Source organism: Mustela lutreola, chromosome 4 (genome assembly GCF_030435805.1).
Source record: "Mustela lutreola isolate mMusLut2 chromosome 4, mMusLut2.pri, whole genome shotgun sequence".
Lineage (NCBI taxonomy): Eukaryota > Metazoa > Chordata > Mammalia > Carnivora > Mustelidae > Mustela > Mustela lutreola.
In genome coordinates this window covers 169181601-169198312 of record NC_081293.1, presented here as the reverse complement: position 1 = coordinate 169198312, position 16712 = coordinate 169181601, and the positions used below count along the sequence as shown (strand labels likewise).

Genomic DNA, 16712 nt, shown 5'->3' with positions numbered 1-16712 from the left:
TAAAGGGGTAAGAAAACTGAGACCCTGAGATTAAACCCCTTGCAGGTGACACAGTAATGACAGATCTGAGACTGGAATCCAGATGCCTAATCAGGAGGGCAGGGCCCTTTTCACTGCACTCTAACAGCTTCCCAGGAAAGACATCTAAGTAAATCAATGGGATGTGGATGACTATTTGAAAAGAGGAGATTTTTAAGTTCTTCAAAACTATAAAAAGCATTTTAGAAAGCCAAACACCTGCTTTATTATTAGGGGCTGTTCATTTTTCCAGATTAGCTGATGGGAAAATCCGTGCCAATATCAGCAACTACTCATCACATACTCACTTTCCAAAAATAATTTTGGACTCTAGTCTGGCTTCGTGGTACCAGTATCCAAGTACATGTGATTTATATTGTTTTACTTTCTTATTTAAAAAATTGAAAACAGAAATATCAGTTTATTTAGAATCAGTAAGAGACTTTCATTTCATGAGGAAGATGAAGTATGATGGGCTTCTGAGCAATTCATTGTGTATACTATTCATCAAATGATAGGAAAATTTACAGGGAACCTGTTTATATGCTGGGAAAAGAAATAATTAAATTACCAATCCCATAATTTTTCATAAGTACATCCCTGAATGAGCAGTAACTCATGTATTTTTTTCTCTTATGGGTTTTTAACAAGGTTTAAAAAGGTTCTTTATTGAACAATTTCATATCTAATGTAATAAAAACAATGAGCAAGTTTATGGGTTTTTAGAACGTTTATTATAGATACTCATCATCTATTTGTCCCACCCCCAAATAAAAGAACCAACATATTTGCACATGAAACCTGGATCCACTTGGTACAAAATTTCAGTCTTTGAAATAAAATAGTTAATGGTAAATCTCAATAAAAATTCATTTTGGTGAATAATCAATGCAATTCAGAAATAAGGAATTCAAACGTCTCACTTGTTAAAAGTTAAAAGATTTGCTATATATTTTGGCTTTAAAACTTATCCACAGCTATTTGAAAAGATATGATTTATTTAAACTTATAACTTATTTAAGTGCATATTTTATTAATCAAATACTTTTGTCAATCAGCATATCCACATATTTTAAAAAACACTTTAAATACAACTATACAGTTGTATAGTTTATAGTATAACTATAAAGTAATGAGATTGATCTTTTTCACTAACATAATAAAATCTATGTAGTCAAATGAGTGGTAATGTTTTAAGGTAATGATCATGAGAATCTTTTCTAAGAATGCTACAGTGTCCTAGTGGCAATTTTGAAATCTCTTCTGTAGTTATCTTCAAACTGATAGGAGTTTCATAATTTAATCATTTGTTTACTTTGGCCCCCAATAGTATTCCAGTTAAATCATCCTTCATCTACGAAGATAGATACTCAAAGGAATGTTAATTCAGGTTCTGATAATAATTCTTAAAATTTGAGCATTTACGCACTTAAGATATGTAAATTATAGTAACCACTTATATCATAGACATCTTTCATATATGCCTATCATTTTGGAATAATGAGATTTTTAAAATAACAGTGACTCATAACATTGAAATAGGACTCTACAATTCAAAAGTGGTAAGAATAATTTTATACTGTAAAACAAATCCCGTATCAAACGACATCATGAAAGTCTGTATCTGTTAGTCTCTTACATATATATATGTAGCTAAGTAGCATGGGCCCAGCAAATTGACAACTTTCCTATAAGTGTATCTCCATGAATCACTGTAGTTGAAATAGTACTTGAGTGTCAGAAATAGCCTTTAGGTAAAATGTTATTAATTAGCACCAGTATTACTTGAAGGTAAAGTGAGACATTAACAGGAATGCAGAATGCAAGTTAAATTTCTAACTATAAGAGAGAAAAGCATCTCCCAGATGAAATACCAATTAGATTTGAATTATTTTTAAGGTCACAGCCAGGAAAAGTTCAGTCATAAACCATTTCAGGATTTTGCCTGGAAAAGTTAGAAAAGCTTTGTATATTGCTCTTTTACATTCTATTCCCAAACAAGATATATATGCTTACATTATCAAGACAGTGCAATCTCACCAATGAAGTTCCCCGTGAAAGAGACATTTACTCATTCTATATATTAGTTCAAAAAGATAACAAATACAATAAAAGTACTTAAAAGCAATCTGATTAGAGCAAAATTTACATTAAGTACAAAATATACAGTAAAATGAAACATCTTATTAAATAGATCTGTAGGTTAACAATATCTTATTTAAAGGTACACATGTTCATGAATCTATTTTCACATTTATTTGTCCTATTATATTTCATAGCTCCCATCACCACTGCATGCTTTTGTTACTATAATTTCTAGGATCTTTGTATATTTTTTCTGTAAGTATTCCCATGACTTTATCTGCAAAGGTAATTTTAAAAGTATTACTTTAAGAGTAAAAAAAAAAAGAAATTCCATATTTTTACAGGCAGTTGTGCAAAAAAATTAAAGTGTTTGAGAAATGTCTCTTGATCTTTATAAATTCATCATTATAAAATGTATACTTTTGTACTAAAGTAAAAACTGTCTGCCTTTAAAATTAAGTGTTGCCAACCTACTGTATAATTCTGGCTCTAAAGTTATATATTAAACCCTTGACTATTAATTAGAAAAGCATTATTTGAAAAGATCTGCCAATAAACATTTCTACATGTGGTTGCCCAATCTTAAAAATTTTCTTAATTAGAACAGTTGGGAATGCTTAGAACAGAACAGTAGTGTTTTTACATTATGACAGTCAAGAAGTATTACAGTATCCAAATCTCCAGACTGGGGTCCAAGTGTTTAGTCGTGACTCAGTTGCAAGCTGATAGAAGAGAAGCTGTGTCCTACACTTGTACACAATGGGGCAATGACAACATCTGTTATAGTCTTCCATATTGTCTGCACCGAAGGCAGGACCATTAGGCAGGTCTTTACAAAAGGCATTATAATCCTAGAATGGAGGAAGAGATTTGTGTAAGGATTATTGGTGTAGCCAAATAAGGCCACTGACTCTTGTACATGCAGGAAAAGATATAATAATGGCCTAATTCACCTAAATCTGAACATCTGAAACAAATAAATAGTGACCCACATAGTGATAAGATGCATAGAGATATGTTGCTTAAAAAAATAAATAGGCATATAGATAACACCAGTATTCTTTCTATAGATGGCATGCTATCTGAAACTGTAAAACAAAAAAATAAATGAAACGGTAAATGGATCTACCTGATCTCTGCCCCTAAACATTAACCTGCTTAATTCTTCATAATTCCCTGGAGTTCTACTTGATGGTAGCCTTTTCCTGTTGCCTCATTCCACTTCCCCACCCCTTGGGCCAGGCTGGGTTGGACACTCCTTTTTTGTGCTATAGTACTAAATTTCTTAATCCTTAAATTTACCAAGGGGTATCATAAATACATGGCTATACTTCTGTCTTTCCTACTTGCATAAAAGCCCCCCCCCCCCCCTTTTAAGGATTTTATTTCAGAGTATGAGCAGGGGGAGGGGCAGAGGGAGAGGGTAAAGCAGACTCCCAGTGAGCAGGGAGCCCCATGCAGGGCTCGATCCCAGGACCCTGAGATCATAAGCGGAGCTGAAGGCAGACGCTTAACCAACTGAGCCACCCAGATGCCCCTAGAGTGGAAGCTGTTTAAGTAAGGACAATCTTGACCTTTATTAAAGGTTTGGGGGAAGTGAATTTAGCATTTTCATGCTTAATATTACTAATCTTTCATGGTAATTACATACACTGCAAAGAGCTGTGTGGTAGAGTTAAAAGAACCCTGAATTATGTCAGAACTCCTAGACAAAACAAAACAACCTAGACTATCCTGAAATTATTTTTTCATTTTGTCTTGTTGTAAGATAACTGCAAATCTTTATATCCTCAGCCTGATTAATTTTCTGTATAATCTTCTGTATAATGCTCTCTGTTGTAGTAGTGCTATTTGAGCACAGAAGTATCTTTGAATTCTCAGGAATTATTGGTAGCCTCAAAGGGATTTTTATTATTATCTGGATGGGCACAAGAAGTAAGGTTGATTTTCTTGGTTTGTTATTAAAATGTGACTTAAATATCAGTCTGTTGTACTTAGCTAAGGGAAGTGGAAGATCAGGTAACTGTCTGATTGATTGAGATATTTTCAGAATACTGAATATTCATAGGGACTGTGTACACATTTATATTTATCTCATATTTTGTTCCAACTACTAAAGACTTAAAAGAAATTTTTAAAGAAAATTAATTACTAGGTGTTTCAAAGCTAAATAGCTGAATAGAAACCCGAATGATGACAGCTTCTGATTTCTTATCACATTACGTTTCTCACTTGATATGCGGCCTTAGGCATATCACTACAAATGAAAGCAGAACAGGAGTTCGTAAGATTGGCTATAAGGCTAACACTTACTGTGCACCCTTGAAATGTCTATATGATGCTGTCATTAAAATGTATATATGGTATCATCATTTATAAGTAGAACAATTTGAAGTCAGAATATATAGTATAAAGAAAACGATCTCAAACTGATGTACTCTAAGACTAAAGTTTAAATCAGAAAGCTTCCTAACCAAATCTACTTCACTGAGAATATAATATACTTTCCACTCTTCCCTAGGTTGAGACATTTTCTTTCTCATAATTTCTTAGATTTCTATATCCTAAAAGGGAATGAAGCACCGGACAAATGTGGACTTTCCAGTGCAGCTAAGTGTGGTTGTTTACATGTGAAAGCTCAGTTGATAGGATGTGGTAAACTGGTAAACTCATTTTCTTTAAGTTGTTGTTCTCTCACTGTGGGTCAGAGGATCCATGACTCAAATGCTTCTTTTTTTTTTTTTTTTTTTTTTAAGGTTTTATATATTTATTTGAGAGAGAGAGAAAGGGCGAGAGAAAAGGAGAGAGAAAGGGAGCACAAGGCGGGGAAGCAGACACCCTGCTGAGCAGGGAGCCTGATGCAGAACTTGGTCCAGGGATTCCTGGATCATGACCTGAGCTGAAGGCAGGCACTTAACCCACTTAGCCCCCAGGCACCTGATCTAAACACTTCTTAAAGAAATCTTATAATTTGTAAGATTATATATCCCTCCGCTGGACAAAGCCCTTGGGACAGAGACTTTTACTTAGCTTTGTATTCACTATAGTGTCATATAGGTTGCATTGTCATAGCAATTTGCTGTATAAAAATTTCTTCTAGAAGTGAAATTGCTACTACTGTATTTCTGTAAGTTGGACTATCTATTTGAATTGCATCCCAGCAAACACAAAAGGTAAGGGTGCTCCAGACATATTTCTTTGATATGATCCCCTTATGGCCAATAATCTGCTGTTGCCAAATGGTGGTTATCTCAGTCGGAATGTGGCATGGTAGCAAAACAATCCACTGGTCCCTCATGACCTGTACTTCTGACCTAGGATCCAACAACACCAGACTGAGTTCTGGATGTTTTGTTGTTGTTTGTTGGTTTGTTTAAAGAATCTAAAATCAGATCCATTGTAATGATGTGATGTGGGTTGAATATCTATTACTGCATAGTTTCATACTTTGGTTCTCAAACTCTTGGTAATAACAACCCCTACTTCCTGCCAAAAGGGGGAAAAAAAAAAAAAGAAAGAAAGGGAAGTGAAACAATGGGGAAGAAAGGTTTACTCAAATAGGTTTTATTTGTTATAGGGCCTCTCCTTGATCTGGTCTTATCATGTCCAGGGAATGTAATCCATTAATGATAAATCTATTTTATCAAGATACACACTAACTTTTAAGCATTTTTTTGTTTGAAGTAACTCCTCTACTTGCAATCACAGCTGCCTGATGATGAATAGATGACTGTTAAACATTAATGACCCACATGAATGTAATCTGAAAAACAAGCTGAGGTTAAATAATACATTTTATGTGTCTGAAAAAGAAATGGTTTGATGATTCACCATTGGAAGCACTGCACACAAAAAAACATCTTCTGTTTTCAGGCGACCCAGGTTAAGAGAAGCATCATTGGGTAATTGTAGCTTTACTTGTATCTTTCCACCATTTAGTAAATGAAAACCATTTTGTCTTTAATTCCTCAGCCAGTGCTTTAGGAAGCCCAGCTTTGTTGATTATAAATGCAGCACTCTGTATTTCCAAACAGCTTAATAGCCAACATTTCACAACATGCTATGTGGTTACTCAGTTTTTCACATTTTTGAAAGAGGTTACACGATTGGTTTTGGTTAATTAGGAATCCAAAATTTTATATGCTGGCTTGTGCCTCTTTTAAAAAAATCCATGTGCTAATAATGTCAGATTATAAGCAAACTATACATCTGGCCTTAGTGAATTTGCTTATGTATAAAGGCAAAGATTTTCATTCCTCCAACAGTCTTTTGACACTTTCAATATATTTTAGTTGTTTCCATCTTTAGTGACCAAATTAAATTGGTGTTGTCCTTTACTGATTTGGTGAATTTTTATTTATCTTTTTTAAAAAAGATTTATTTATTTATTTTTGAGAGACAGCCTACGAGCAGGGGAAAGGACAAAAGAAGAGGGAGAGAAAGAATCCTCAAGCAGACTCCATGCTGAGTGCCAAGGCTGATGCAAGATTTGATCTCTTGACCCTGAGATCATGGCCTGAGCTGAAATCAACAGTTGGTCACTTAACCAATTGAGCCACACAGGCATCCAGAATTTTTATTTACCCTTTAAGAGATATTTTAGATTCCTTTTTCTCTATGAAGGCTTCCTAGTGCCTCCCTCTTCCTTAATAGATTTAGCAGAGTTTTCCTCAACATCTACTTCTGTACCTAGTCTGCTACCCTGATATGCTGAATAGACTGAAGGCAGATTCTACATCTTACTCATCCTTGGTCCAGTGCCCAGCACAAACTAAGCACTCAATAAATTTATCAGGTTGAGCTAACTAGCTAAGTAACTGAAAGAAATTGAATTGATTTACAAGGTAAAGGGGAATTGAGAATAATTCTGTAACTTCTAACAATGAACACAACATGTGTTAGGGTGTGGCAATACCGTAAGAAGTGACTAAGAAAGACATGGAGGCATTGAGGATTATACATTTTGCCAGGACTGGCCTAAAGCACAATCTTGACAACTGTTGCAATACAGGGGATGATCAGAATGTTCTTTCCCTCAACACAAGGTGGATATCTTTTAAAACAATGTAACATTTTCTTTTAAAAATTTTTAATGCTTAAAATGTTCTCCAAAGTTTTATGATGCACTTTGAGTGTGAATAAAGTTACTCAAAACAGCCTATTAATGCCCAGGAGGTTTCATACTTCAAGTTGATGCCACTCCCTATGTTGTCTCATAGGTGAAAAAGTAATTTGGAGGCCTTCTCATTTCATTATCCTGCAGCTTGACTTTTCATTCATTTCTGCTGGGGGCCCCTCACCTTAATTGCACACACACAGGGTCACATTCTTGCCATCTGCTACTGTCAGGATTGGACAGCCCCTCCATAGCATTTCTTAACCAGGCCTGATACCCCTGTTCAATTATACTGTCACTGGCAGTCTGCTCAGAGATCACTTTTGTTTAGCTCAAGCACAGGTGGTGACTGAATAAATGGTGATGATAGAAGTAAGAGCCTAGCCCAGAACCACTGGCACAAGTCCTAACTTGTTCTATAAGAGAACAGTCTGTGGCAGGAAGCATGACCTCCAGGTCTCTACCTCCATAGTCAGCGGGGCCTTATTAACATCAGAAGGAAAATCACACCCAAGGGCAGAGGGACGTTACTTCTGTTTAAACTCCTAACCTAACCTATGATTCTCGAAAAAGCACACTGCCCTTCAAGGCCTCCCATTTCTTGCTACTGTGGCGAGCTGATGCGTGTTCTTCTTGCAAGCAGGCCTTGGGAGAAGGGGAGTGCAGGGGGCAGGTGGCAAAGAACATTTCTACGTTTCAGAAAGTCGGTCCACCCCGGTGTGCCCTTCTCACCAGATGTGCAGACAGCTGAGGATGGCAAAGAGAATTCCTGCAGCGAAGGCCATGGGGATAGCCAGGAAAAATGTCAGGAACTTGTAGATCACGTATTTGCTGATTTCAAAGAGGGCATGGCTGCAAATCCACACTTTGTCAAAGGAGTGTGTAGTCACCGGCTCTGCAATCACATCCTCGAAGCCCACCTGCAAGACACAGGAACACCCTACTGTCACCCAACCCGCAGCCCCCGGAACCAGGAGTGCTCGGATAGAAGAAGCGAGAAGGAGCTGGCTGGGTCGCCTACCTTCTCTTAGGGTGAGGTTGGACATACAAGAATTTGGCTAAGAATTCCAAGTTACACAGGTGGCTCCAAGGCCTGTGAATTCCGGGTCTCGGACCCCGCGGGGCTGACCCAGTGTTGAGGGTGGGGGTTGGGGTGCGGGCAGGGGTAGAGGAGGCACCCATGCCCCCAAGCCTTGGCGGGGTCCAGGTTACGGCCCGCCCCAGGCTTCTTCACCTTGAGATGCGAGTTGAGCCGGTGGGGATCCCGATCGGAGCCCGAGTCCGCGAACTTATCCAGGTCCGCGTAGTCGACGCCGCTATGGCGGCTGTAGGCATCGTCGTCCATGAAGAGCTGGACGTCTGCTTTCTCGGTCTCCAGCCCCATCGCGGCGCTCAGTGCGCGGCGGCGGCGGCGGCGGCGGCGGCTGCAACCCGGCCTGCGCTGCCTCCCCTTCCCGTCGCGCCCGGCTCCGCTCCGCCTCGCCTCTACCCTTGCGGCCCGGGCGGCGGCTGCTTCCCGCGGCGGGCTACCACTCCCGGTGGGGGCCCAACCCGACCCGAGCCCCGCCTCGCTGCCCGGGCTGAGGGGCGGGAACAGGACGCAGCCAGAGAGGTGGCTCCCACCCAGAGTCCCGCCGCCGCGTTTCGGCCTGCTCCATGTCTGCCTCCCGGTTGGGAATCACCCCAGCAGGCACGTTCCGGCCCTGCCCAGGCGGGCGAAGCGTGCCCTGGGGACGAGGACCCGTTTCCCGGGGCCACTGAGGAGCCGGAGAGCCCCCTGGGTCTTATCGCTTGAAGCTCAGAACTGAGACTTTTAAGAGCTGCCCAGGAATGATGGACTTAGTGCAGGGACGCCGCTAGGTGTTTAAGGGCGCAGGTATAGAATCACAACGTTTGCCTTAACCTCCCTGCTGTACCCTTGACTTGTGTGCTCGGGACCTCAGCTACCTCCGTGTAAAATGGGAGCAACTGGGAACGCCTGGGTGGCTCTGGTCATGATCCCAGGGTTCTGCTCAGCAGAGAGCCTGCTTCGCTCTCTGTCCCTAACCCCTGTTCGTGCACCCACTCTCTCCCGTCTCCCCCAAATAAATACATAAAAGTCTTTTTAAAGACTCGGAGCAATTGTTCCTGCTTCACAGAGTTGTCGCTTGAGAATTAAATTCCTGTAAAACTCTTACGTGGTCTTAACACACAGGACATACCTCACTGCCAGGCAATCCCACAAGTGCTTGAGGATCCAGGAAGCATGTCAGCGCTTCAGCTTTCTCTGCGCCCACAGATGTGGGAGCCGAGGCAAGGTGAGGAAATAGAGTCGGTTTGGTGAGCTCCCTGTCCAGGAGTCTGCACTCTCAGAGCAGAAAGGAGGTCTCTCTCTTTTTTTCCTTTCTAAATTAAAATTTTGATTTGTCTTTGAATCAAGCCCTGTTGAAAGATGTCAGGTATCTCCAAGATGTCAGGTGTCTTATCTGCAAGATACAGTCACAGCCGCAACTACCTGTAGCAAACATGTAAACAGACCCCTACCGTAAAGCCACTCTGCAGGAGAAGAGCCAGACTGCGGAGTGCTCACTCAAAAGCTTTCAGAAGGGAGGGGTTTGCATGTTTATAAAGGTTTAAAAGTCGTGGATTTAGATACATGTTTGGGGAGGGAAAGTACTTAGTGAAAATTTGCCAAAAGCGAAATTGGGAGTGCCTGCTGCTTGCTCAGGGCCTGAGATGCAGTAGAACATACTTAAGTATTGCTGAACTACAGTGCATTTGGAACTTGTTGCATTCAAATCCTGGTGTGGGAACTGGATTTGAAGAATTGCTTTTTCTGAAAGAGGAAAAAAAAAAAAAGATGACTTTTGAAACAATAAAAATTACACACAAAGAGCAGGATCTGAATAGGAAAAATATTTTGGAGCCCAAACTCAGTATTTCTAATAATTAAATGGATGTCAGTGTTATAACCCCCTGGTTGAATCTCATGCCTGTCATCGTGTGCCTCCCCACCAAGCAGGTGGCCCTGCTTGCTTATTCTCTTCTTTTCTGACTTTACTTTCCCCATTTTATTTATGTTTAGTCATTCCAAAGTGCTGACTTAGACATTTTGCTTATTGCTTTTGCCATCCTTCTTTACCTCCTCCTTTCCCCTAAACAGACTGATTCTCTTCTAGAGAGTCTTGGGGTTCTCCTAGAGTTGTTGTCCAAAAAACATTTTTCAAAGTGAAATAGTGAATGGAATAGAAGACATTAATACCTCATGAAATTCATAATAATGATTACCAGGAAGCAGAAAAGAAATGCGTTTACAGCTAAATAGCATTTTGTAAAAGTTTATTTTCCTTACAATAATCCCAGAGTTTAAGATATTGCTGAAGATGAAAGTCATTCCCATAGTGCTGGAGTGAGTTTAAGCAGTGACTGAAAATCTGGCTAAGCTTCTTTCCTTTCTTTGTCCTCTGATCACGTTTACATGGCCAGTGGGACTAGTAAGACATTTGCAATAGTTATCAAAAGTAATTGACTCATTTTTCAGGCAGCAGGGCCAGGAGGCCAAAAGGCAGAAGAAATTAACATTGTCTTAATGGGACAACTTAGATTATAAATTCATTTGTAAAATGATAGGTATTTATGAAAATGTTACTCTGAAACCTAAACTAAAAGAAACCCATCTAGGTTTGTTGTATTTCCCATAGAGCTTAAAAAAAGAAGGATTCACTCACCCATTTGCTAACAGATTTTTACTGAACACCTCCCCCATGGTTTGATCTGTGTGAGGTTCTTATGTTGATGAAATTCTGGCTCATTTCATCATTTTAATACCAAAGATTTTTTGAGAGGAGCTATAAAAATGATTTTACTTATCTTATTAGTAGATACTTAGGAAATGTTAGCTACTGTTCTGAAGGACTTTAAACGAGTGATTACCAAGGCAAATGGTCCCTACTAACTGGAAGGGAAATCTAACAGGAAATGGAGAAGACAAGAAGTGGGTTAGAGCTAAATGGCTGAGCACACTCTAGTATCTCCCAGACCACAGGGTTACTCCTTCCATAGCTTTCTTTTTTTTTTTTTTTTTAATTGCCGTATAACCAAGGGAACTAAAAAATTTCATAATAAATACATACTGTTATACTCCTCTCCTAGCTGTTAACAGCTTCTGATAAGAGAGCTGATTTTCAGATGGCATATTAATATATTTAAGGAATAATGAATTGGTAATTGATTAATTTTTATGAGTAACTTGATAATTGATTAGTAGAGAGCTGATTTTCAGATGGCATAGTAATATAGTTAAGGAATAATGAATTGGTAATTGATTAATTTTTATGAGTAGCTTGATAATTGATTAGTAGGATAGTTTATAATTATTTTGTTCCTTACTTTTCTCAGTGTATTGTCTAAGAAAGATAATTTTTCTGGTTCATTGAAAATTGTATCTGAATATCTTTATGAATAAAAATAGCCATTCCTCCCCCCTTTCTTTCCTCCCTTCCTCCCTCCCTCCCTCTTTATTTCTCTTTCTTTCTCTCACAAATCACAAAGGCGTCATCTTTTCCTTCTGTATAGCTTACATATAACTTTAGGGCAGGGTCTGTTTTTCAAACTGCCATGGTGAAATTGGTTCCTAATGAAAATAATAAAGACTCCTTAAACTCACCATATAGTATTATGAGTTAATAATATTTAAAACATTTGGAGTAGACCAGGTTTTCTCAACCTCAACAGTATTGATATTTCGGGTTGCATCCTTCTTTGTTGTGAGGAGCTGTCTTGTACTTTGCTGGATGTTTAGCAGTATCTCTGCCCTCTGTCCACTAGTTGCCAATAGCACTCTCCAGTTATGACAACCAAAAACATTTCCAGACATTGCCAAATGTCCCTTGGGGGCCAACATCATCTTTCCCCTCCTTTCCCAGGCTGAGAACCCTTAGATAGGACATTGTTGAAACAGTTCTTCATGTGAATAGGAAAAATTAAGCTCCAGCTGTCTGTTTACAAACCCACGTTGAGGATAAATCTCAGAATTATAACACCAATTTATCAGAAATTCCAGGGATTTTTGAAATTAAACTTAAGGATACTTGTTTGCTCTCTTAAGTTTTCAGAATAACCCCTTGTCATTGTTTAGTTACAGATTTTCAATACAATGCTGGTAGTATTTGAGGGATACCTATACCTCATTTAGAGACCAGCAAGAAGCAACTGCCAAGCCCTGTCAACCTTGCAAACTCCTGCCCTTCCCTCATATGGGCCAGAATGGTTTTATTAATTATAGCTAGATAAATGGAAATTTGGGACTTCTTGATTCCCTCAGCTGGTAAGGTTTAGTAATTTTTGAGGCTTTTCAGCAACTGGATAGCTTTTCAAATTTTATATGCCCTTAACAGAGAAGTCCATGGATCTGTTAGTGAATAGCCAGACAATTGCTTAAGCATCTCTAACCAGCCTTGCTTACTAACAGCGAAGACTAAGCCTGAGAATTTGGAAAGATCTCCAGAGTCCTGTACGACCTATTCTCTCTGTAGATAGTGGCCTTCCCATAAACTCTTTCTGGCCTAGCTCCCTGTCCCCCAGACCTTCTTCATCAGTGTATCTTTTCATCTACTCCTCTCTCCTTCCCCACCCTCCAGTTATCCCCTCCTCAATACATAGGACAGCCTCCCACAAAACAATTTAAAGGAACAGATTAAAAAAATACCTGTTGTTAAAGTTATTCAATAACTTGTTATTGAATAACGTTATTCAGTAACTTGTGGGGTGGTGCCAGGTAGTTGTATGGCATTTAATGAACTCTTGTTAAATTTTTTTTCTTACCTATCACTTGTCTTTATGTCTACATTCTGAGTAAAATTAGCCTTGTACCAGCAAACCAGGGAAATTTTAGTTTAGTATTAAGACATAGTCATTTGTTTGTAATTAGTGCCAACTTAATCTGTCTGTTTCAAATAGTACCTCCTCTGGCCAAAAACCTCTCTTCAGACACAAGAATTTCCAGAATTAACTTTTGTTTGGAAATACTTAACTATTAGACATAGGGAAAAATGAACTCTTAAAAAGTCTATATCCATGATTAGAGCTGAGAGGATAGGTCATTCTGTTCTTATTCAAAACAATGTCTGACAATTAATTTCAGATTTATTTTATCCTGTTTTCCATAAGTAAAGGATGTTCCTGTTTAATCTTTTAAGTATCCCATTCATTTCTGGAATACTGTATACATAAATAAGACATGTGCATAGGACTTTGATATTTTATCTTTCTAGAACATGAAATAGGTGCTAATTAGCTTTTGGTGAGCACTAACTTTCAAGTTAACCTCTTAATAAATACAGCTTCCTCTATATTGAAATGGGAACGTATTTCTGTAAAGATGAATGGTTACATGTTTTCCAAATACAAACTGAAATGTGTACAGTAAGAATTGAAATACTGACTATTAAAACAGCAGATCTGGAGGTTGTTTTCTTGACTTGGGGTTTTATTTTAGACAGAAAAAGTATAGCTTAATTTGAAGACTTTGTTTTATTCTCTAATTCTTTTTACAAATGTTATTTCATTTTCATTTGGAGTAAATGCCAATTTAAAATATAGCTTATCTACATTAGTCAAGAGAAAAAAGGAAGGAAATTTGGTTTTGTTTTGTTTCATATTAGTGCATATTTCCAATATAAGAATAAAGACAAATACACAGAATACCTTTTACCTGATTCTTGTAAAGTAGCATTTTAGTGTCTGCGAGGTGACCTTTAATGAGCGCGAGAGTCATCTGGGAATCAAGAGCGAGGGGAATCCAACAGCACGGTACAGATGGAAGACTGGCAGGCTGCCAAGGGGTTGGGCAGGAGAATTTTTAGATTATATTTTTCTATCAAATATGTGGGAAGAAGTTTGTTTCTACCGAGTTTACTAAAATAATATTTGTCTATTTCTGTTCTATGGTTACACAAAACTATAAGGCAGATTTTTATACTACTTAAAGGCACAAAATAAATTAAGCAATTTAGGTATCTTTTTCCACTCTCTCTGGGCTGCTGAAGCCCAGACAGACCTTCTGTCTGCCAATTGCTTTTTAACTTTTAGGTTCCTTGTTTAGAGCAGTGAGAGGACTGCATTTAAAGGTAGATATTAAAGAAGTTACTTTATTTATTTATTTTTTAAAGAAGCTACTCTACTAAATACATCATATATAGGACCATTGGCATTCTTGTGTGTCTGAATAAGGTAATTTTTCTCTAGTTAAACAATTAGTAAGTGAATAAATGTCTGATTTCAAAAGCAATTTTAATGGATGTTTGCATTTTCTTAAAAAGATAGGAATCCTTCAGAGCATTCAGAACATTCTCATCATGCTAATCTCAAGAGAAACAATAAACTTTTCATTGAAATATGCACTGTTTCCTATAACATCTGTATTTATGTCACCATCTCACTTTTGGTACCTGATAACGATTATTTCTCAAATAGAATGACATTTTCTCTTTAATAATAGTGAATGAATGTAAGATTCTGCTTGTCACTTATCAGTCTACATACATTCACATAATTACAAATTTTACCAACAAGTATGCCTTTTCCTTTTTAAAAATTATTGTGGTCATTGGAAGCTCTTGGATAAACATGTCACTGAAAATAAACTTAGATAGTAAAACACTGTGGCCCTGAAAAACTGCACACTACTTTATTTGGAAATAGTAGAATTTCCAGAATGTTGCTGTAAAGGGCATGTTACTCAAATTACTTGGTTCTGGAGACTCTTACTATGAAAGCAAAGTATTTTCTGAAGGAGTAGAACACAAATAGCTAAATGTTTGGGCCCAAAAATGGAGTTATTATTTTATCACTTTGGAAAAGCTTATCCAAGTTCACCATGTATGTATTGTAAGTCTTTTTAATTAAAAAACAAAACAAAACAGCATAATACAAGACACAAGAGGTGACAAATGAATGCTAAGTTTAAATTGTTTATAATTATAGGATTCTGATTATCTGTCAGAGTTCAACTATCTGTTAGGAGCAGAATAAAATGCAGGAAGTTCCTTTTAGGTGTAGGGAGATGTTTAAGGATATTAGAACGTCCTTTAGAGGCCTATACTTGTGCCATGGATCTTACCTTCTTCTAAGTTTCTTTGGTGTTTTCTTGTTGGTTTGTTTTTTCCTACCATGATGGAACGGTTTCTTTTTTCCTCCTCTCTTTCTTGCTTTCTTGCTCTCTTCTTTTCCAAAATGTTATTTTCCCAGTCACACAGTCTTGCTCATTAATCTCAGGGTTGGAAAAAACTTATAGGTTCTAGACCAATGTTCACCTATTAATGAATCTTCATAATTGATCTTACAGATTGTAATCAATGGTGCTAAATATGGTTGCTATAAAATTCTTCATTATTTGTTCCAGAATCATCTATCTGAAATTCTTCCTTCTTTTCTACTTATCTTTCTCCTTCCTTCCAACTGTCCATCCAACCATATCATTTTCTGCCTTCTACAGTTAAAACAATAGTATGAAATGTCAGCTCTTGAAGTGTTTGAAAGTAGTTTTTAAACACCAGCCCCTGTTGCTATTAAATCTCCTTTCTAAGTGAACAGATTCACTTCCTGCAATTGTTCTTTACGTGTCACTGTTCCCAAATGTTTCTTCTAATTTTTTTTCTCTGATCCTGTTTCTTTTCTTTCTTTTTTTTATTAATTTCTTTTCAGCGTAACAGTATTCATTATTTATGCACCACACCCAGTGCTCCATGCCATATGTGCCCTCCATAATACCCACCACCTGGCTCCCCCAATGTCCCACCCTCTGCCCCTTCAAAACCCTCAGATTGTTTTTCAGAGTCCATAGTCTATCATGGTTCACCTCCCCTTCTAATTTCCCTCAACTCCCTTCTCCTCTCCATCTCCCCATGTCCTCCATGGTATTTGTTATGCTCCACAAATAAGTGAAACCATATGATAATTGACTCTCTCTGCTTGACTTATTTCACTCAGCATAATCTCTTCCAGTCCCGTCCATGTTGCTACAAAAGTTGGGTATTCATTCTTTCTGATGGAGGCATAATACTCCATAGTGTATATGGACCACATCTTCCTTATCCATTCATCTGTTGAAAGGCATCTTGGTTCTTTCCACAGTTTGGCAACCGTGGCCATTGCTGCTATAAACATTGGGGTACAGATGGCCCTTCTTTTCATGACATCTGTATCTTTGGGGTAAATACCCAGTAGTGCAATTGCAGGGTCATAGGGAAGCTCTATTTTTAATTTCTTGAGGAATCTCCACACTGTTCTCCAAGGTGGCTGCACCAACTTGCATTCCCACCAACTGTGTAAGAGGGTTCCCCTTTCTCCACATCCTCTCCAACACATGTTGTTTCCTGTCTTGCTAATTTTGGCCATTCTAACGGGTGTAAGGTGGTATCTCAATGTGGTTTTAATTTGAATCTCCCTGAGGGCTAGTGATGATGAACATTTTTTTATGTGTCTGATAGGCATTTGTATGTCTTCATTGGAGAAG

At 38.1% G+C, this 16712-nt stretch overlaps 1 protein-coding gene and 1 long non-coding RNA gene across 3 annotated transcripts; both read right to left on the bottom strand.

The window, feature by feature from the left end:
• Nucleotides 1-729: 729 nt before the first annotated feature.
• On the bottom strand, nucleotides 730-9279 carry CAV2 (caveolin 2). 2 transcript variants are annotated; one of them, XM_059171650.1, is made up of 3 exons: nucleotides 8454-8747; nucleotides 7952-8139; nucleotides 730-2954 (listed from the first exon to the last, which is right to left on the bottom strand). In XM_059171650.1, exons 1-3 carry the CDS (start codon nucleotides 8601-8603, stop codon nucleotides 2804-2806), a joined length of 489 nt encoding a protein of 162 aa, XP_059027633.1. In that variant the 5' UTR covers nucleotides 8604-8747; the 3' UTR covers nucleotides 730-2803. The 2 variants fall into 2 exon arrangements, with proteins under 2 accessions (XP_059027633.1, XP_059027634.1); XM_059171651.1 differs by lacking the exon at nucleotides 7952-8139 and having other exon boundaries at nucleotides 8454-9279.
• Nucleotides 9280-9429: 150 nt separating this feature from the next.
• Nucleotides 9430-15719, bottom strand: LOC131829658 (uncharacterized). The gene is made up of 3 exons (XR_009352944.1): nucleotides 15318-15719; nucleotides 13911-14030; nucleotides 9430-10034 (listed from the first exon to the last, which is right to left on the bottom strand). It is a non-coding gene; the product is annotated as an uncharacterized LOC131829658 (long non-coding RNA).
• Between the last annotated feature and the right edge of the window lie 993 nt (nucleotides 15720-16712).